This window comes from Prinia subflava, chromosome 10 (genome assembly GCF_021018805.1).
Source record: "Prinia subflava isolate CZ2003 ecotype Zambia chromosome 10, Cam_Psub_1.2, whole genome shotgun sequence".
Taxonomy (NCBI): domain Eukaryota; kingdom Metazoa; phylum Chordata; class Aves; order Passeriformes; family Cisticolidae; genus Prinia; species Prinia subflava.
Window position 1 is genome coordinate 29,719,312 of NC_086256.1, and position 21,121 is coordinate 29,740,432.

Sequence of the window (21,121 nt, forward strand, 5' to 3'; positions counted from 1 at the left end):
ACGGCTGGGACCATAGAGGCACAGCCCACGTGTCACAGGCTGTCTGCTGAGTGATGAAACAGCAATTACCTGCTCGGCTGGAGGTGGAGTTGCTCCTGTTTGGTTTTTCCAAGGAAAATTATTCCAATCTTTATTTTTTGCTTTCCTGTTGGTGCGAATTGCAGAAAAGAAATTGAGTGGGTTTTTTTATAAGTTTTGTGCTGGTTTGCTGGATTCTCTCCTGCAAGTGGTTAACGGTTCATCTGAAGTCAGAGGAAGGTCTCTGAAGCAATCTTGCAATTTACAACTTTTCCTTTACCAAGTAAGAAACAGTCAGGAAATTAAACAGGAAATTGTGTCTGGAAGGAACAAAAGTTGCATTGTCAGAACCTGCTTATGAAAGATTTACTTTATTTTAACCAGTAAGGAGCCAAGATCAATAGTCAGAAGAGGAAGGAGTTTGTGTGAATTAAATCAGATGTGGAAAAAAAAAAGGCAACACTTGGGAAAACAAGAAGCCTTTGTAAAGAGCAGATAGGGATGAATGGGAGAGAAAAAAGCTTTGCCACTGCAGCAAACAAATGCTGCAAAGTGCTGAAAGGCAAAGGCCCAGGCTGTACCCCAGGATCAGGTGTCTCTCCAGCAGTCAGTCCCAAAATGCCCAGACCTCTGGGGGACACTCCACAGCCAGGCCTGTTGGAGTGCCATGGACAAGCACTGCCCCATCGCTGTGCAGGTAAAACAGCACTGCCTTCTCTTTCCTGCTGCTTAGGAGGTGTCCCTTGGGTGGCCTCCTCCAGCTTGCCCTGGCAAGCACCCCAGCCCAGGTTTTATTCCTGGTCAGCAGAGTGATGTTCCCTGCCCAGGGGATGCAGGGTGAGCTCAAATTCAGCCTCAGGGCTTCATGGAACTGCAGTGGTTCCCCTCGTCCTGGGGTTTTCCATGAGAAATTTGGCCAAGAGGAAGCAAAAAAACCCTGCTACAAACATGCAGCACTTTTTGAGAATCCCATACAAACAGCTGCTCCCTGGTGACCCCATGGGCCATTGGGTTTTGGGTTAATTAGGGGCTCTAGTCAGGAGATTGGGTAATCTGTCATTTTTTGACTCTCATATTGCTCATCAGTGGTTGAGAAACAAGCTTAGCAAGCACTGGTATGTGGGTATGGCAGGGGTGGGGACATAAGACCCTGTCTGGCTGATCCAGGCTCTTCTGGGGGATGCTTGTAACTGGTGGGGACTGACTCAAAGGGGCTTTTTCTCCAGGATCCCAGCACTGTAAAGCTTCCCCTGAAATGATGTGTCCTCTGTGACAGCTCTTTGGCTGTGTTTGGTGTAAGCTGTGCTTACTCCCCAGCTGCTAAGGGGATCACAGCGTGAGGGAGCTGTGCCAGGAGGGAGCAGCCCCGTGGGCTGAGCCAGTGTGGTTTCAGAGCCCTCTCCAGTCATCGGGGAAGCTGCAGGAATTCCTGTCCCGGGAGCACAACAGAGGCTGACAACGCAGGCAGGCCCAGCCATACCCCGTGGCAGCACTCAGGCCAAGAGCTCTGGCTGGCAGTGCTCAGCAATGGGTTAATAAATGTTTACCAGCTCTTCCAGCATGCACATCAGCAGTTGTTTTTATTTCCAGTGCTTCACGGATGGATGCTCTGCTCTTGGCCATGCCCAACAGGTACTTTGTGGCCAAGGCTGTGTTGTTGGGATGGGGAAATGCCCCGAGGCCTCTCCAGCCCGGCGGGGGAGAGGCACCCCAGGGCCTGGTTCCAACAGCAGCGGTGGATGTGCGCCCTGCTCCCACCCCTCTGGGGAGTTCAGAAGGGCACAGAGTGCCAGATGTTAACCAAGGCACAGTTACAGGGTGAAAAATCAGGAAAAGAACAGACACAAATACTTCCCGGAGGTTTCCACTGCTGGCTGACTCCAGTCATGCCATCTCTGTAAGGGCCGGGTCATGAGGCTGGAGCTGCTCTGGGGAAAACAGCAGCTGTGACCTGCTGCTGCTGGGATTGCCTGATTCACGCCCTCCCTGCGGGCTGAGCTGTCCTTCCTCGTTCAGAGTCCTGACATGTGCACGTTTCCAGCGTGGCGCACTCCTGACTCACCCACTGCGCCTCGCAGGGCTCCCTGTGCCGCTCGCCCTCGCTGCCCCCGCGCTTCCCGTCACCGCGATCCCCCACCCTGCGGGGTGTTTTTGGCACGAGTGAGCCGCTAGGAGGGTTTTTACTGCCTGTGGGCCGGGTTATCCACAAAACGCCTCGTGTTTTGGTAACAACTGGTGTGTTCCTCTACCGGTCCAGTGCCAGGGGAGGCTCCTCTCTTCTGTCCCAGGTGCTACCTGGCCTGTATTCCCTGAGCGTCTGCCAGGAGCATTCCCTGCTCGGCTCCCGCTGCCACGATGTGCGCTGACACATCTCGGGCGCGCCCGCGAGCACGGGGTGAAGCCGGGCCCCGCTGCGCCTCACGGACCCCTCAGGGCGGCCGCAAAATGGCGGCCGGACACCCGCGCTTCGGCCGCATCCGCCTGGAACTACAACTCCCGGCAGCCCCCGCGCGGCTTTCCCTCTGCGGGCCTCAGCGCTCGGCAGCCTACAGAGAAGCCTGATCAAAATAAAAAAATGTAATTAAGAGCTGTCACTTGGGAGCTCCGGTGTTTGAAATGTCCTTGGAAACGGAGGCAGCGACGCTCCTCAGGCGCCTCGCGGCCGGTGGTTTGGCCGCCAGCCGTCGTTTATCACTATGGCGATTTCCCTTTAACGGCTTGTTTGCCGCGGACACCTCACTGAGCGGGGTCCTTGGAGGGGCGGGGAGAGGCGAGTCCGCTGCCCAATCAGCGGGGCCGGGAGGCGGGGCCAGCCGGCGGAGCTCTCAGGCCATTGGCCGCCGGCTCGGAGCGGGTGACGCGCATCCTTCCAGCTCAGCGCGTGAGGCGGTGCAAGGGGCGGGGCGGGGGGCCCGGCCCGGCGGGCAGTAACGGCCGCGCGCGCGCGCGGGGAGGGGCCGTGCGCAACAACGGCCGATCCCCCTGAGCGCCTCCCGCCGCGCGTCCCGGCGCCGCCGCTGCCGCCGCCCGCAGGAGGATGCGCCGCATCGCCCCGGCCGCGACAGCCAGACGGGGGAGACGATGAGGGAGCCGCCCCGCCGGCCCCTGGCGCTGGGCTCCTGCCTCCTGCTGTGCGCTTTGCTGTGGTGAGTGCCGGCCTCGCAGCCCCGCCGCCGGGCACCCCGGGCCGCGTCCGCTGCCGCGGTGGGGAGCGCTCCCCGGGCGGGAGGTGGGGATGGGGCGCTGGGCAGTCGCAGAACCAGCAGGGTTGGAAGGGAGCTGTGGAGATGACCCAGTCCAGCCCTCCAGCCCAGGCAGGATGTCCTGGGGCAGGTTGCACAGGAGCGCGTCCAGGTGGGTTTTGGATGCTTCCAGCGAGAGAAGCCCCACGGCCTCCCTGGGCAGCCTAGGGGGGTAAGGCGCTTCCTTTAGGGCAGCCCGGGGTGTGTGCCCTGCGGTGTTCCCCTGGGGAGGGTGACAGCTTTCGGGAGGGCGATTCCCGCTGCCAGGAGCGGCAGCAGTCACCCGGCGTTTCAGGTGAGGGCTGAAGCCACACACCGGGGTTCAGGGTTATGTGTGTGCTGTTGTCTCTGTGCTTTTAGCGGAGGCATCCCTGCATTTCCAGGTTCAGTCTGAGCTCTTGCAGTGTCCTTTGAAAGATCATGGTGCCTTATTCTTGAAACCCTTTTTGAGTCTGTCAGCAGTAGTGTTAAATTAAGCCAAATGAACCCTCTTATTTTTGCATTGATTATGCCTTTGACAGTGTTTTCAGTAGTAGTTACCTCAACTGTACTTTGTTCCAGCATCCCCTGTTTACTTTCTTTTCAAGCTTCCTTTAAGAGATGACATTTACCAGAATACAAATGTTAGTAGAATGTATGGTAAGTTCCAACCTTCTTAAACTTTGGCCCTCTTTGAACTTGGTGAGTCACTGTTTGAGAACTGATAGCCAGCTTGAACAGCAAACTGCAAATATTGCAAATGAAATGGCCACACTCTGGTGTATTACTACAGTACAGTTCCTGTAGATTGTTCAGATAGTGTGCTTAAAAAAAGAAATAATCCTGAAGTTCTGGTTTGTCTCACAGTTGGGCGACGAGTGGGAGCCCAGGCATCTCTGTTTTACACAATCAGTTGCAAATCTGTTGCTGACGCTTGTGTGTGTGTTTGGACAGTCCTGAAGCAGTTCTGGTTCCTGTCATCGCGTTTTGGGGGTTTGGAGACAAAAAGCTAATCTAAAAAGTGCTTGAAAACTCAGTTGCTGTGTTTACATTTAGGAAAATTTAAAACAAACTGAAACCTCCTGGCCACGTGGATTTGATCAGGTGAGCTGTGAGCCTCATGAACTGTCTCCAGACAGCTTTGCTTTTACTCCCTGGAGACCGAAGTTCCTTCTGGCAGCAAGTTTTAGTTGTATAGCTAGGATTCCTATCAGGAACATGCTTTTTGTTTCTTGGTTAGAGTGCCTTGAGGGCTGATAATATGTTTCTGCCTCCACGTAATTTGTTAGTGGAAAAGGTTTTTAGTTTAATGATCAATAGGTGGTCAGGTTGATTTTTTTGTTCTGTGTTCTTAGTCTGCTGTTTCACCAGGACTTGATTTTGTGAAAACATTCAGGCTGGGTTTTTTTCAGGATAATACCATATTAACGAAGGAATATCATGTTCAGCTGTCTTGTTGGAATAATGTATTTGTTCTGTAAATCTCTGACAACTTCTGTGTTTTCATTTGGTGTGGTTAGGAGGGAAATGGAGCTGCTCTTTTCCTTACTCTTCAAAGGGTTTGCTCTTTCAAGCAGTGTCTTTACTGATCTCAGAGTCTGCATTGGCGCAGAGTTTAAAAAAAGAAAGGTTCCCATTTTATGTTCACCCTGCTCACTGGCTGCTTTTGGTTGGGAACCACTGGAATAATTTAAATGTTGAAGGATGCAACTCCAGTTTCCTAGTCTGCTGTCTAAATTTGAATTCACACCCTGTCTGGAGGATGGCATTGGGACCTGGTTTAATTTCAGCAGTCGTGTCACAGTTGTAATTAGAAAGCCTTGAAGTTGTGTATTGTTGGTGGACTACAGAAGTTGATAAGTTGTGATTCATGTAACTTTTTACTATAAAGAAAATCAGCATCTTTGTTCAGTTCAGCAGTTAAGAAGCTTCAAATAGCAAATGGAGGGATTTGTGTTGTAAATGTTGGCTTTTTAAATTTAGTTGGTTTGAGATGTAATTTTCAAAGGGCTTTGTCCTAGTAGGAGAGAATTTTTTCCTTACCAGTGAAACTGGTGGTCAACAGACAATCAAATGGAACCCCAAAAGTAAGGGAAAAACCCATGAGACAAAACAGCTGCTGAAAGAACACTTGGGGCTGTTTGGACTTCTTGCCCTTTGTTTTTTTACCTGGGCTTTGTTTTCTTTCTGAGTAGCTGTTGCTTCTTTCTTTGAAACTAAGATTAAAAGAGGAATTTTCTAAATCTCTCATCCAGTTTCAAGCTCACCTAAAAAAGTTGGTTCGTTGGGGAAATACTGATTAGTAACAATCAAGCGTGGGTAAAAAATAATTGATTTGACACTTGAACTGGAAAATGTCATCCTAGGCATTAAAAATGTGACTGTGTTTTAGGAGATGCACAAAAATGCAGAAGCCTGAGTAGGGATTTGTTAGATCCCTTTTCAGTGAAGGGATGTGATGCTCTTTGGGTCAGTTCTCAGTGCCTGGGGTTCTCTGAAGCTGGACCAGCTCAGCTCCCACAGACCTGAGCCAAGGAGATTGTTCCCAGTGTCAGAAGAGGGGGATGGCTGCGTGGCTTTAGGGGAATGCCTGGGCTGGAGGTATGGCTCAGGAATGTAGTGCTCCAGGAATAAAGGGCATCTGTGCCGTTCGGAGCTTCCACTGTGCGTGACAAATGACTGCTGTTGTCCTGAATTCAGAGATCTTCTTAATGCTCCAGTTAATCCCTTTGTGTGGAGGATCGTAATATAAAAAATACGTTTAAAACTTGCAGTGCTTTGTAGTTTGCCGATATCCAGAGCTGAGTAAGTGGAGTAGGTTAGAAGCTTGTAGGATACCAGGACTATCTGAAGCGAGACCAGCTGGGACAGCTGTTTGAAGAGTAACCTGTATAAATTATTCTGACATCAGCTTTTGCCTGCCATAAAAGCTGCACTTCCAAAGTGTTAATTGGGAGTTTAATAGAGAAACCATGCATCCAGTAATTTGTCTTTCTATCCCAGGAAGTTCACTGCCATATCCTGACCTACTTAGCTTTTATGAACTCTGCTACTTGCGCTTACAGCTGTGAGTATAAGGAGGATGGGGGTCAGTGCATATACGCTCCAGGATCTGTCAGTTGTTACTCTGTGAGTATCCTACATCAGGAAATGCCTTGTGTCAAAGTGATTTAGCAGCAAGATGTGCTGGTTTTGATGGCAAGCCCCTGGCCTAGGAGCTCTGGTAGAAATCCACCATGACAGTGTACCCTGAAAGTTGTAAAGGTGGGATTGGTTCAGTGCCACAGCCAGGAATGAAGCCTGGGTTGCCAAGTACAGTGGAAAGGGATACTGGTTTTTATTCACACCTATTAATGTGTAGATTCATGTGGATTTTAGTGAGAGAAGATATTTCTAGTTTGGGTTTGCATTTTCAGTCCTGTCTGGTTTTGGAGGTGTGCATGTTGAAAGCTGTAGCACCTGAGGAGCTCTGAAGAACGCAGTGCTGAGCTGGCACTGCCATAACCCCAGCGGGTTTGTTGTGTGCTGCTGCACAGGTGAGAGCTGTGCAAATCACGTTAGGGATCACACCAGTGGAGCTTTTGCTGATTGAACCTTTATTTGCCTCATTATTGACTTGTGGCTCCAACCTAGAGCTTGCATCTGCTAATGGCAGAAAGGTTGTGAGTGGTAGAGCTGGGCTGTGAGAGGCTTGTGTTCCAAAGTGTCTCATTAATGTGCCTCTTAGCACTGAAATCCTCTTTTCTCAGTCCTCTTATGATCTGGATACAACTGCAAGAGTGACTTGCCTATAGTATCTGCTGATTCTCCTCTTGTGTACTTAAATCTCTTTAGAAGGCTGATACTAAAATAAACACTGTGCATGTGCATTTTATATCAGGAAGAAATGAAATTATTTGAGCACTGATATAATCAGAACTGTTGTTCGGGGCATCTGATTTCAGAGTGGAAAGTATGTTCCTACATACGGAGTGTCTTGTTTGGAAGTGTCTTTGCTCTGTGGTTAAGGTTGGGACGAAAGCTGCACTGGAACTCCTGGACTCCTAAAAATGAAAATCGAATCTGCCCAGCTTACAGCCTGCTCCAGTTGAAGGTGGTACATGCAGGCAGGGGCTCTGGTGTCTTATGTAAAACAAGTGCTTGGCTCAATCAATTATTGAATATTTTACCTTCTAAAATTATTTGAAAATCAGTGAACTGCTTTCATGCAGTATCTTTTAAAAGATTTGTCCTAGAAACTTCAAGATTTTGTTTGTTATGCAAATGGTGTACTGAAGTGGCCTCTACCCCATCACGAGGTCGCTGTGTTGGTGTAGAAGACCTTGCCTGTTGAAGTGAAATGTACCTTCCTTGAGCACTTTATTTGAACTCTTTCTGAAATGTCTCTAACCTGCTATTAGTTCTTTCACACTTTGATGTTCTTACAGTGAGTCTTGTACAGCGTAGTTTTTTTCTTGTCTTCAGTTTTCATTACTGATCCAGCTTTTGGGAATTTCTGTGCCTCTTTCAAGGGGAGGACATATCTTTTAAAGTTCACTGTGGAAGTGCTACAGCCCTCTGCCTGGAGAGGGTGTGCATGAAATTTTTGATCCAAGAACAGGTTAACCTAGGACTATAAATCTAAAAACCTTCTCGTAGTTCTGGGTGGAAATACTGAGCTGGTGTGATAGACAGACTCATCCCAAAGCTTAGGTGAGTGAAAATGTTGATGTGAATGACAAACTGGATTGGAATATTAATAAAAGGTTCCAACAGTTCAAAAATTAGCTCAGGTGCACAAAGGAATGGCAATGACTTGGCTTGGCTGAGTTTTGAAATGGCAATCAAGATAGTGCTGAAATCCCTTACAGATAAGAAGCCTATTAAAATACATATACATGTCTGGAGTCGGGTGATAGTAGTTTTACAATGATCTAGGATAAAAATCACATTTCTAAACTTCCAGTAGCATCCTCCTCCTTGGCACTGTGCTGAGCTGTGTTGCACTGAGGGTGGGTTTTTAGCATGAGGAGTTGGTGCAGAGCAGTTGCTGGTTCTGAGACTGCTGTTGCTGTGCCTGTGTGGACAATCTTATGAATTTAAACAATGAGGGAAGTCTTGATATTCCTACAGGCTCTGAAAGCCTTTAGGTTTGCTCACAGTGCGTGGCTGTTCTGTTTTGCCCTAGTCTTTGTGGTGTTTTCTTCCTGTGTGCTCTTCCCCAAGCTCTTGCATCAGAGCAAATAACTAGAGTTTGAGAACGCAGGGAGCTTCTCAGAAGCTGCAATCTTTCTTCAGTATTGCAGAAGTCTGTTTCCAAGGAACACCAGGAACTGCCTGTTCCTTGGGGTGCTTCCAGAGGGACACCTTTTGGGGGTTGTGACTTCTGCCCTGCTTTAAGTGCCTGAAGTAGGGCACCTGGGTACTCCTTTCCAGAAAGAAGAGGTTTGTGTTTGTTTCAGTGTTACATTGGAACGTGCGTTTAGTATAGGTATTGTCTGTTACAGTCATAGAGTCCCGTGAAGGTGCTGTAACCTCAGCAGCCTTTTCCAGGAGAGAATGGCAGTAACCCTGGGAGCACTGAAGGCAAGGAATGAAGTTGGTTTCTGTTGTTTAACTTGGGACAACAGTGGACAGTCATGAGCAAATAGTATATTCTCTGTGTCCTCTTGAGTTTGATATCTGAGCATACCTTGGCTCAGAGCTGACTCTTTCCCCCCCTCAGGACTTGCTGGATTGTATCCACAATCTCCAGATCAGAGCAGAGGGTGCAGATTCCTGTGTGGCTGAAGGGGACGAGCAGTCAGTCAGTTCAATCTGATAAAGCATCTGGTGCTCCTGGAACCTCCTTTTACAAGCTTTGCACTAATGGTATTTCAAATGCTGAAAGCATCTTTTAAACCAACGGATGGAATCTCATTGTATGCAGCCATGAAATTCAGTATTGTCAGAAGTATCTTTGTGTTTGGCTCCTCTGAATAAGTGAAATAACTGTTTGAGGAGCACATTCTTTGTGAAGTGTGGGCAAGCTATTAAAAACTTACTTGCAAAATGCCACAGATTGGTAAAGGATTTGCAAAAAAAGCTCCAATTTCAGATGTTTTGGGTTTGGTTTTTTTAGAGCATGTGAATCAAGTTAGTGGTAGGAAATGAGGTGATACCAGTGCTTTGCGTAGTCTGGATCTGTAGTTTTAGTTTTCAGCTTTTTTCTCCCTTAAAGGTCTATCATAACTTTCAAAATTATCTTGGTAACACATGCTGCTCTTCTGTGGTAATAAATGGCTTCCAAACAATTGGGGATTTTGCTTTTTTAATTTTTTAAATTTTTTAACTTGTATTGAAGAAGATTAATGGTTCTTCTTTGCATTTATCCAGCTGTATTTCCACTTCAAATGCAGAAATGAGTGTTGTGTCTAGGGAGGTTGTGCTGCAGCAGTTCAGTGTCTTGCAAGTGGCTCTCCTCCTGTGACTGGTTGAAATAATGTCCCGGTCTTCATTTTCTGTGACATTTACTTTGTTCTGCAGTCCCTTTTAAATCAAAGTCCCCCTGGCTGAATTGCTGGGAGGGAAAGACTGATCCCATGAATCCCATGAAGTTACTGGGGAGAGGAGGATTCCCTGCCTTTGCTGTTTTTCCTGTGTGGCCAGTGGCTGTGAGGCAGGTCGCTGCTGACTGAAGGCTTTGGTCGTGGATCTGCTGAGCTCCTCATTCCTGCAGAGCCCTTTTTGTCAATTAGCTGGTGAAAGCAGTCACAGACCTGTAGGACTTGTTCACAGCCAAAGGTATTTTGCTGCCTTCCTTGCCCTTTCACAGTTTTTATCATTTTAAGCTCATCAATTTAAAGTCAATTACTCTGTAATGAGGAAGGTGATCTTCATCAAGCAGGTGCCTCTTCCCCACTCACAGGCCTGCTCTGCTGGCTCTGCCCCGTCCCAAACCCCTCCTCTTGCACAGGCCTGTCTGAAATGATGTGTGAATGTTTGAGTAGCGAATTGTCACATGGCAGGGACAGTGACATCTTCATTCTCCCTCTTAGCTGCTGGGCACTGGCACATCTGCACCTGTTGGTAACACGACCCCTGAGATCTGGCCGTGGTTACCCTGGAGGGACACTGTTCCCTGGGCCTGCGGGGAGGCATTGGAATCGAGGCACTGGTGATAAATTCTTTTTATTTTCCCTTTGCTTCAGATTCCTCTGCCTTGCAGGTGTCAAATATAAACTGTTCTGAACTGCTTCACTCTCCAGTGTCCAGAAATAGGTCTTGTTTTGGGAGAATTTATGAAATCAATCACTTCGAGTACAGATGTGTTTGAACTGAAGCTGTGTGCCAGTGTTGTATGAAGTCTTTGGAAAGGAAAGCCTAAGCTGCTTCTGTCTGATCAAATCGTGGAAAAACTCTTACCTTCATATTTTGGATTCTTTTTTTAACTGTAAGTTGTATGATTAATTTTTCCTACCTGTTATCTACTTGATTTTTATGCCTGTCAGAACAGTTATCCATAGCTTCACTATCTCTGATAGTTTTCTGCAGCCTCCTTCACAATTACTTGAAGAATTTCAGCCAAATCAGAAGTGTATGAATGTGTATGATCTTTCACATGTGTATGATCTTTCACATGAAACCTACACTGCAATTTCAAAACCACCTGCACTTTTGAATTTCAGTGTGTTCCTTTTCAAGAGCAGCACATTCATCAGCAGACCATGGCTAATTTGTGTAGCAATGAGTGTAGTGAACCATCCAGATAGGGGTGAGCAGCATTTCTGCTTCAGTGGGCAACCACAGTATGAGCCTACCCTGAGAAAGTAAAGATTCCCCCACCCACCCCTGCTGCTGTCTGAGCTTGTAGCCTTTGCTTTTAGATTTGTGCACATTAAGCTGGAAAGTTCGTGGTGTTCGAGAAAATAGTTTTTAAACTGCCTTAATGATAGGACAAAGAGTCATGCTTAAGTTCCTTTGTTCTTGATGAGATTTAATAGCAGGTGGTGTTTTGAGTCATGCTTACAAAAATGGAACTATTGAAAACTTCTGTATCCACATAAGTCACCAGCTGTGGGTTATGTGTTTGGAACAATCTCTTCAAGATCTACCTCGTACCTGAGACAGTGTCTCTAGTACTGATCTCATTTGGGCATTAGGTCTGCTCAGTTATGAGTCAGCATTCCAATCCCACTCCTGGGTCACAAGAAGGGGAAAGATACATTAGTGTGTGCAGAACTTGCTGTACTTCCACTGGGTGTACACTGCAAGTCAATTAAACTCAAGGGGAATTTTGCTGTCTGTAAATTAACACTGGGATTCTCATCTTTGTTTTGGGGTTTTTTTAATGGTTAACAGAGCTGCTTTGCCATTTGGCAATTTATTTTTAATATGGGCTGTATCCTTTCAGCTAAAGAAGCCTGTTGAATTAATATGCAAAATGCTAAAAGTCAGAAGAATAACGCTGCTGGTGGTCTTGATAAGGTTATTAATTTGACTTCTCCAGGCTGGCTGGTCTCAGATGGGTTTGTGTTCTGAGTTCTCCATCAGAGTTTGCTGGCAGTGGGTGAGTGATACATCCTGGGAGCTGCATGCTCTCCCGCAGCAGGGATCAGGTTTTCCTGTGGGTGCATGGACGTGCACAAAACGAGTTCCCAGTCCCCTCCCTAGCTTGGAGGGCTTTTGGGAGACTTGAGGCATCATGTTGAAGTTGGGGAGTAGACCAAGAAGAATTTTGGAAAATAAGTAAATAAGACATTGGACACAGATCATGTCAGAGTAGCTTAAATCTGAGCTGCCAAACTGCATTCTTCTAAAAGCTGTGACCTGATAAAACCTGATTTCTTGCATGAAATCTCTCAATAGATTAAGGCAAGAAATATTCCTTCTGTGCTTTTTGTGCTAAAGCAGTTATTCATGCATTTGTGAGGGTAGACCTTGTGTTTTAAGATGCTGATTCACAGCCATTGAAATCTTTCCTTTTTTGTACCCAGGGAGTTGCTGCTGTTCTGTGCACCTCACCCCAGGCGCCCCCCAGAAGGAAACAAATGTGTGTGCCTCTGTAATGAGGGGGTGGGATGGTGCTCTATAATATTTGATGTTTCTGGTGTATTTTTATGAAGAACCAGGGAGTCCTTATATCTCTAAGGAGAGAGCAGAGGTACTGCAGCTAAGAGCATGAGAATTCCACCATAAAATGATTGAAACCCCTTTTCAGAAATTTAATGACTCAAAGTATTTGCATAACTAATTTTTCCAAGTGAGAGCTGGATAGTAAGGCCATAGAAGCCTGGTACCATTTCATTCATGCTCTGAAATTATCATCTTGTGCATAGGGTAGGACAGAGGTTTGATGGAAAACTCAATACAAACAGGTAAATACATCATGGGATGCGAATTTAAGATGTGTGAGAAGCTTATGCCTAATTCTCAACTGAGATGTGAGACTTGGTACCTGCTACAACATGTGATTATTACTCTTTTCATACCTTCATTCAGTTCTGTATTTTCCAGTAACTGCAGCTGCTTATGCCTGACTTGAAGGCTTTCATTTAGTACAGAGGAAAGGGGCTGCCTCAAAGAGAAGAGAAATTACTGAGGTGCTTCGGGGCTGACACAGAGGTGGTGCACCTTGTTTGCTCATCTCCATTATAATGTCAGATCCCACAAGTTCTTGTGCACTGTCTCTTCTGTGGAGAGAGCCACAGAATGTGTGTATATATATATATATATATATATGCATGAAACTTAAAATTTTAGTACTTGTCTGTGGTCTGTTGTTTCATGGTTCCTTCTTAATGGAGGAGTCTACACTGCATAGACTTCCCAATAAAGTTGATATTCAAGCTTTGAAGAAAGCTGGTAATTCAAATTCCAAGCACAATTCCAGTTGTGTAAGTGAATAATGACCTACTAATAATCTTACTGTTATGATTAATGTTAAGGCTGTTTTATTTCTCAAAACTATTGTCAGAAGATTGGTGCATCCAGATTTTTCTGTACTATAGACCTGTCTCTCCTCTGGGAAGGTAGCTCTTTGTTTCAGGGTGCAGGGTGATGTTTGTGTGTGTTCAAGGGAGGTAATTCTGATCTCCTGATTGTTATGTAAACAGTATTTCCTGGATGGGAAATGTTTGTGCTTAAAGTGGTGGATAGCTGGTGATCCAGCATTGTTGAAGACTCCATAAAAGTGCAGTTTGCTTCATGTTCTGCTGGACTTGGTTGAAATCAGCATAAAACCTTTGGGTCTCCAGGCCTGGTGGTTCACTGTGTAGATGCTCCCTAGGATGTGAAGGGACTGTGTATGATAGGGAAGAAAAGATGCTGGTGTCTAGTACAAGTGTTGGTAGAGGTGATGGCTGCTTTTCTGCAGAAATAAATCCATTTCTACTGACAACCAAAGCTGTTGAAAAAAAAGTACAAAACAAATCTCATAGGAGGTTTTGTGGGGGCATTTTTTTTGATATACTTATTTTCTGTAATTTTCTTAAATGTGCTTGGTGATGTTGACCGTACAAAACCTTCTCAGGTAGGTTCTGTACAGGGGATTAAGGAGATTTTGCTTTTTAGTCTGTGACTTGAGTTTTTGCTTAGTAATAATGATTGCTAAAAATATCCCGTTGCTTTGTGACAAAGGATTTTGATTCAAATTGTTCCTCACTTGCAGTAACTTAGCTAATTTGTGCCAGCTTTCACTTTGTGATGTGGTAACCCTCCAGGATCTGGTTTGGTGATACTTTTTCCTTTTGGAAGTGGTAAATTTGTGGTGTTTTCTGTTGCTAGCTTCTTCTAGTGAAACCTCAAATGGATTTTATGAACGAGTATCCGTGAGCTATGTGTGTATTTTTTTAGATGCCTCATGGGAACACCTGAAGAAGATTGAGGGAGACAATGCTGAGGAAATTCTAAAATTCCATTTTAAATAAAGCTTTTTGACTTTTTTTTTATAGGCTTCCTGTTTGGAATGTCTTTTGTAAAGACGGTCTCTCATCGGCAGTGCAATATGCTTCAGATGATGCTTGTGCCCTGGCCAGTGAGGATGAAAATGTCCAGGAAAAGGTATGCAGGATACATGATGTTAATTACTCAGTCTGAAATTAAATTGTAAAATAAGATTCTTCATAGGGTTTTCTTAGCCAAAATGTTTAATGTACTCTGTTGTTCTTTGAGCTGTGATATCTTCCCAAGTTTTTATTTTCCTTTATTTCATTTGTTGCAGTTATGCAACAATTCAGGTGGATGGTTTGGGGCAAGAGAAGGAATAAATAGTAAAGCTACTGGTGGCTTGTTTGTTGTTTTGTGTTTTGTTTTGTTTTTTTTACATTTGGGGGCCAGATGTTAGAAGTGGGCATCAGGGGAAGTGTGTGGCTCTCTAGTGCCACAATAGGAGGTGATGGGCAATGTAAGTCTAGGTCACATTATGCCAGTTCCATCTGTGTTGTATTAAAAACAGTGTACAGGTGTTTGTTATCCTAAAGGGAAATTTTAAGATTAATTGGTTTAAGTCAGTATTTATCACTTTGTATTCCTTCTGTTCAATAAAAATTGAGCAGGCTAAAATGTGTTTCTGAAAGGTATAATGAATAAGCTGTGATCCCTTTCAGTTTTACTTTACTCAGCACTTTAGGTTAATTGTAATTGTCCCACCCTGATCAGCTCATGACAAGTTTGTGCATCTTGCATTTCGTTGTGAGTTCCCAAGCTGTGAGTCACAAAGTCATGGTAATTTCACTTATTTATTTATTTACCCAGGTACAGAATCACTCCTACACATGGAGTATTGATGTGTTGGTTTTCCTATATCCTCCAGCAATCTGTAATAGTGTTAATCACAGTGCTCATTCCAAAAAAGCTTTTATATGCCACAATAAACTTGGAAAATGTGTGTTGAGCATTCTAGCTGACTCAAGTGGAGAGCTGCCTGACCGTAAAAAAGTCCCTTTAAATACTGTAGGCTTCTTAAGCATTTCAGCAACTAGAGTAGCTCTATTTTTTTGCCAGCTTGTGCAGCCAAATAGCACTCAGTCCTATTCTTCTGGCTGCCTAAAAAAAAAAGTTCTGCATGAATTTAATGTCTGATGCAATAATACTGGAAAGATTTAAGTAAGCTTTGAGAGTGGGAAGCCACCGATGGATGATTTCCTACTCTGCAACATTCTCCCTTTCATTGTGTTAATGTGCCTGCATTGTTAAGCTGATTTCTGAACTTAAACCCAAAGATGTGAAAACTAATATTAGACTGTTGTTTTCACTCATTAAAGAAAATCTCTTGGGTGGATGAGAAATCTTAAGCAAATGTCTATTACTCCTAATTAGACTGCTGGAGCTGTCCTGCTCCAGAGGAGCAGCCCTTGATCAGTTTGCCTTAGATCAGTTGTCTCTTCCAGCCACTGATGCTATTTCATCTTAGGGATTGGGGTGTGAGTTAATAATGTTTGGGGGAAAATGTTGCTCAGTTGTCTCTAAGGTTTGTCAGCACAGATTTGTAGCTCCTGCTCTTCAGTGGATGCCTTAATTCTCTCAAATGAGTGTCATGCAGTGTTGTATAGCACAGCAGCCCACTTTGAGTCTGAACACTGCCACTTGCAGTATTTGGCTACTTAGAAAACAAAATGTGTGTAAATCTAACACATTTATTGTTGTATTTTAAAGTATTGCTCAAAACCAACTTGCATATTTTGTAGTCACAGCTTAAAAAAGTTTGAAGGGTGAGTGTAAATCCTTGCTAGCTTAGTCTGGTGAGTTTAAAACTTTTTTCCCCTCAAGTGTTGATAGTTTTTATTTTGTGAATTCACTGTACTCGATGATGAATTTTTAGTTGTAGGAGAGAAGGTTACTTTAAAAGGTTCTGGCACATGTGTGTAATTACTGTAGTTCTGCTGATAAGACTGCCACAACTGAAATGTGCCACGTGTTATTTTCTAATGGTTGTCTGATGCAAGTCAGCTTAGAATTTTCTTTTTCTCCTCTTTTGGGCAGCAGGGAGATGGCGGGGGGTTTGTCAACATGGGAGGTATAGCAGAATGAGGAACTTTTCTTAGCAAACAAACTGAACGATTTAAGACAATGCTAAAATGGACTTTTCAGGGAAGATTTAACTTGCTGTAGTCTTTGTGCAGATGAGATTTTAAATACAGGTGGGCAGTGGTTCTGAAGATTAATGTAGCTTAGTTTCTTGGTGTTTTGCTGGTGGAAGAGGTGCTGTTATTCAGGGTGTCCCAGAGGTGGCTGCTCTGGCTGAGCACGGAAGGCTGTGGCTGCAGACTGACTGTTTTACCTTCAATATCCCAGGGGGAAGAGGCTGCTCCCAGCCTGGAGCCTGAGCAGGCAGACCCCAGTACCCGGAGTTACTCTATGGAAGAGCTGCTCAATGACCTGACAAAATCTGACCAGGCAAGGCTTTTGTTTCATTCACTGTCTTCATACAGTCTTCAGATGCTTCTTGGATTTCAGTCTTTCATTTTGGTTATCTAAAGTTCATAGTAACCATCTCTCACGTTTCACCTGTACACTGGGTTGCTGTCAGACTCATGTTTCCAGTAAAAGAGAAAATGTGTGAGCTAACAGACCTTGTATTTCCCATGTGCATAAATAATGAGTAATACAGTATTTGTAGGTACTGACTAAAAACTTTCCAAGATAAATTAAAATGGATGTTGTAGGCATGGATGTCTATTTATAAATAAAAGATAAAAAACCTTTTCTTTGAGGTCTTTTATGTAGATGAGACTTGGTGATTGTAGCAGTCCATTTTAGCTTTGATTGTTCATGGCTTCTATCAATTTCATTTCCTTTGTTAAAATGGGAAAAGGATTGTATTTCAGCTCTGTGCCACTGATACTGTTAACTCAGTCCTTGGTTTTAAATGTTACAAACCTGCTTTTAAAAATTATTTATTTGATTGCATATTTTTGTTTTGTAGATTACGAGACATCATACATAGGATGTACTTCAGAATATTTATTTAATGGTTTGGGTGTTTAAATCTGTTAAACCTTCCTGACCCCCCTTCATGTTTAGTGAGATGATTTGGTGTGATGTAGCTGTTGACAGGAGACTTTCATATAACAGTATTTCTTTTTGCTGCAGGAGTTAATCTGACCTGTTTCAGTGGTCCTATGCTCTTTCAGATTTACAAAGCCTTATTTTGAGTATGCTTATGAAAACTGAAGACCTAGAATGTAAAAGACTCAAGACTACTAAACATTCAAATGTGAAAAGTGATTTATCTCTTTGTTCACTTACAGCATGGAATAGGCTATAAATAATTTTGGCCCTCCATTGGAGTGATGAAATTAAAAGCCTTCTCTAACATTTAGTTTAGGATGAAAACAGTAAATTTGATTGTTATGGAGCATGTAAATAGAATGGTTTGGTTGCTGCAATATTCGAGCTGCTTTTCTCATGGCAGTCTCTATAGGAATGCATCACTGAGGAAGCTGTTGCTCAGGCCTTCTCCAGCTGATATTTTTCCATGATTATTGCAGCTATCCCAGAGTAGCACAGAATGTCACCTAGGTATAGGAAGAAACAAAATGAATTTCTGACAGAAATCTGAGCTGTTACAACTCCATAGCAGGTGTTACTGTGTGAGTGCTTTTCTTACTGAGGTGTTGAAAATTGTATATTCACCTGGAATGTTTTTACAGACAGCAGAAGTAAGTGAAACAAGCCAGCCTGAAGTTGTGAGTCCACCTTCAGTAGATGTCAATGAAGCTTCCTCCAGCATAGTCCCAAGCACTGAGAACACTTCCAGTTCACCTACCTCAGAGATACCTCCCGTCTCGCAGCCCGAGTAAGCTCTTGACATTTTGTTCTTTTGGTCTTTGAGAGAATATCACCTACTCTGCTCTTGTTAAATGTTTCGTAGGGATAAGATGGGATTGCTCCCCACAATTGTTTTGCTGGTTTATGGTGTCGTTGCTCATGGAGTGTGGCACCATTTCCTCAGAGTGGGGATAAGCAGTTGTGTGCTTGCGTGAGGTGGAATACTATTGCCATGATCAGTTTCTAAGCTGCTGCTTTGAAAAAAAGCCAACGTGCTCAGATAATCTGTACTATAAAAGCCCTCAGGGCTTTACCATTAGGATTTCTGCCCTTCACAAATGTGCTTTCACATCTGTGTTAACAGGCATTGAGTGCTTCAGCAGTGGCCTCTGCTTTCAATTAACAAAGAACTCTGCAGAATTTTATCTTGGGACTCAAAAGCAGTCTCAAGTTCTGGTAATAAGAGACTTTTGACAAAATAGCGGACTCTCATATAAATGCAGTCAAGGCGCTTTAGTTCTAGAGCTTGGTAGTGTATTGCAGAACTGCCTCTGCTGCAGGCAGCTTTCTGGAGTCCCTGCACCTTGTTTTGTTTCTCCTTTGTTGTGGGATGTTGTGCAATCAAATGTGAACTGTAGTATGGAAATTCATGTGTGCATCTTCCAAGGATTTTCACTGAGTGCTGTTGGGCTTTTGGATGTGTGCTAAGGGAAGTAATCTTGTTCTGACTGCTGATAAAGATGAGGTATTTTATAAAAAATTGAACACGAAGTAGACTTGTCTTTGGTGGTTTGGGTTTTTTAAGAGTTCGGATTTTCTGCTTTACCAAATTTTGTTTCTTTACCACAGAAAAGGCGTGGAAATTTTGTTTGGCTGATCTTGCCTAGTCTGCCAGGGCTAACACTTAAACACATTTTGGTACTTCATCAGTGTCTTTAAATGGAAGCCTTCCAAAATTTGCAGTTTTATAAGGCAAAACTGGAATGCTTCAGCCTGTTCTTTATATAGCTTTTCTTTTGACTGCTCCACTGATTTATTTGTGTAATGTGTTGTAAGCTGTGCTGTTGTCAGGTCCTAGAAGCAGACAGGATGTTATTTTCTTTGAAACATTCAGCTTGGTGTCTGGTAATTGCTGGAAGTTGTCTGGCTGTCATAGCTGGGGAATACTGGAGCAGTGAACTCCAAAGACTTGAACTGTGAAAGGATTGAAAATAGAAACTTGGTTTGGAACACCTGATGGAGGAGTTCATGCTGGGCCAGTGGTGTTGACACCAGTGCCATTTACAGGAGGAAAGGGCAGACCTGGTGTGGCAGAGAAGCAAGTTCATACCTTATTTTAAACTGCACTTCAGCTCTTACAGAGTCATAGGTGGTCTCTTACTGAACAGATTAATGTCCAAACCAGCTGTGGCCCAGCTCCATACTTAAACAAGATCTTTAAAAAGACACAGCTGCATTTGTTATCTTCAGACATTTTTTATCTTTTTGCTGGTTTAGATGCTGATTCCTGACAATGTAACAAAGTGCAGCGCTCTCAGGTGTTACTGGTCTAATATTTCAGCAAAACCTCTTAGTCAAAATATTTTGAGAGGAATTTTATACCAAACAGGTTTTACTTTGTAGTGAATCCTTTTTTAGAGCAGTACTGCATGTAACTTTTCTACCTAAGTCTAATCTGAGGAAAAATTACTGAAAAATAATCTGAGCTCTTTCTGTCTGGAAGTAAGGAACCCGGTGTGCTTAATAATGCATTTTAAAAATTAAGGCAAATCAAGGTACCCAAAGGAGAGGGAACACTGCAGCTTTTAGACTCATCTTCTGCCAAAATTAGTTACTTGAGGCCAGTCGGGTACACCCTGAGAGCAAGGAATTTAAGTTCATTCTTGTCCCGTATTTTATTCAGTTGATAATTATTCATACTGTCACCTACCCACTGAAATGGAGAATATGTGGAGCTTTTCAGTTTTGTGTAGTGGTCAGCCTTATTGATTCAGTGAAGAGTTGCATGCAGAGCCAAACACTGCACCTCAGATGGAGGCATTTTGGGGCATACAGGGTAAATACTCCCTGTTAATAGATAATAAATTCTTGTATTCATGATGTTTGTTAGATTTTGCTACACAGCAAAAAGTCTTGGAATACCTATGAGTTTTTTGTTTCATACCACAGGAAATTTATCATATGAAAGGTACTAAAATTGTCCCCCTGGGTGGGTTGCAGCTGCTTCTGTTGATAATTGTAGCAGTCAGAGAACCACAAAGATCCCCTTTTAAGTTGCTGACGTGCTGTTTGTGTTTTGGCAGCTCTGTCATGATATTGGATTAACCTAGTTTGCTCCTTCCATTAAAGAAAGCTTATGTGGAAATTTAGAAGGCAGAGTAAAGCTTTTCCTTAGATCTGCTGTAGCCTGGATCAGCATGAAAGTCATCCCTGTGCTGGAGAGGAGAGTCAGAAGTTACTACCTGAAGGTTACTCTTTATCCATCATCTTCTCCCCACAAATTCCATCATTCCTGAAGAGCAGATGGAGGCTTTCTGTTTGGTTTGTGCTCAGGATTTGTCTGATGAGGTGTGCTCAGCCTTTCTGGGAAAGAGGAGGTGAAGCAGTGGGCAGATGAGCTGGTTTGGGCTGTTGGTACAGCCTGGATAATGACCTGCTGGGTTACCTGATTTTTATTACACCTGCAAAAAAGAAGAAATAAATTAGTAGGAAGGAACTCTGGCTGGCTCTACTTTCCTCCCCACTATTCTCTTCTAGTTTTATCCAAGTTTTTTCTGTCTGCTGCCTCTTGACTTGGGAACATGAGGAGCTTTTAGTGAGGGCACTCAGTCTCATGTTTGTTTCCTTTGTTGAAAGGGAAAAGAAAATTGGTACCAGGGCAGCCAGGTAACTGTGAAGATGTTAGTTTGTAGTGATGCTGGGAAGAATTACCCATTGCAGTGTTTGTGAGAAGTTAGATGAGAAGCCTGTTTTGAGTTGCTTTCTGGGACAAACATGCTGGAAAAGGAAATTCTGTTCTTTCATGGGTATGGCTGAAAATGCAATTCCCCAGGTATAGCATGCTTCATGCTTCTTTTCTTAATTATTTCTGTGAGACTGTTGCTTTATTAAAACTTCCATGTATCTTTGTGGTTGATTGCCAGGGTTCCTTACGA

At 44.0% G+C, this 21,121-nt stretch overlaps 1 protein-coding gene across 2 annotated transcripts in view; it reads left to right on the forward strand.

Moving 5' to 3' along the window:
- Positions 1-2,912: 2,912 nt before the first annotated feature.
- The window catches only part of SUCO (SUN domain containing ossification factor), a 38,129-nt gene continuing 19,920 nt past the window's right edge, over positions 2,913-21,121 (forward strand). For both annotated transcript variants that reach the window (XM_063406688.1, XM_063406689.1), the window contains exons 1-4: positions 2,913-3,164; positions 14,150-14,258; positions 16,491-16,592; positions 17,849-17,994. In XM_063406688.1, the coding sequence (XP_063262758.1) occupies positions 3,100-3,164; positions 14,150-14,258; positions 16,491-16,592; positions 17,849-17,994 (422 nt within the window). In that variant the 5' untranslated portion in view covers positions 2,913-3,099. The remainder of the gene's footprint in view (positions 3,165-14,149; positions 14,259-16,490; positions 16,593-17,848; positions 17,995-21,121) is intronic.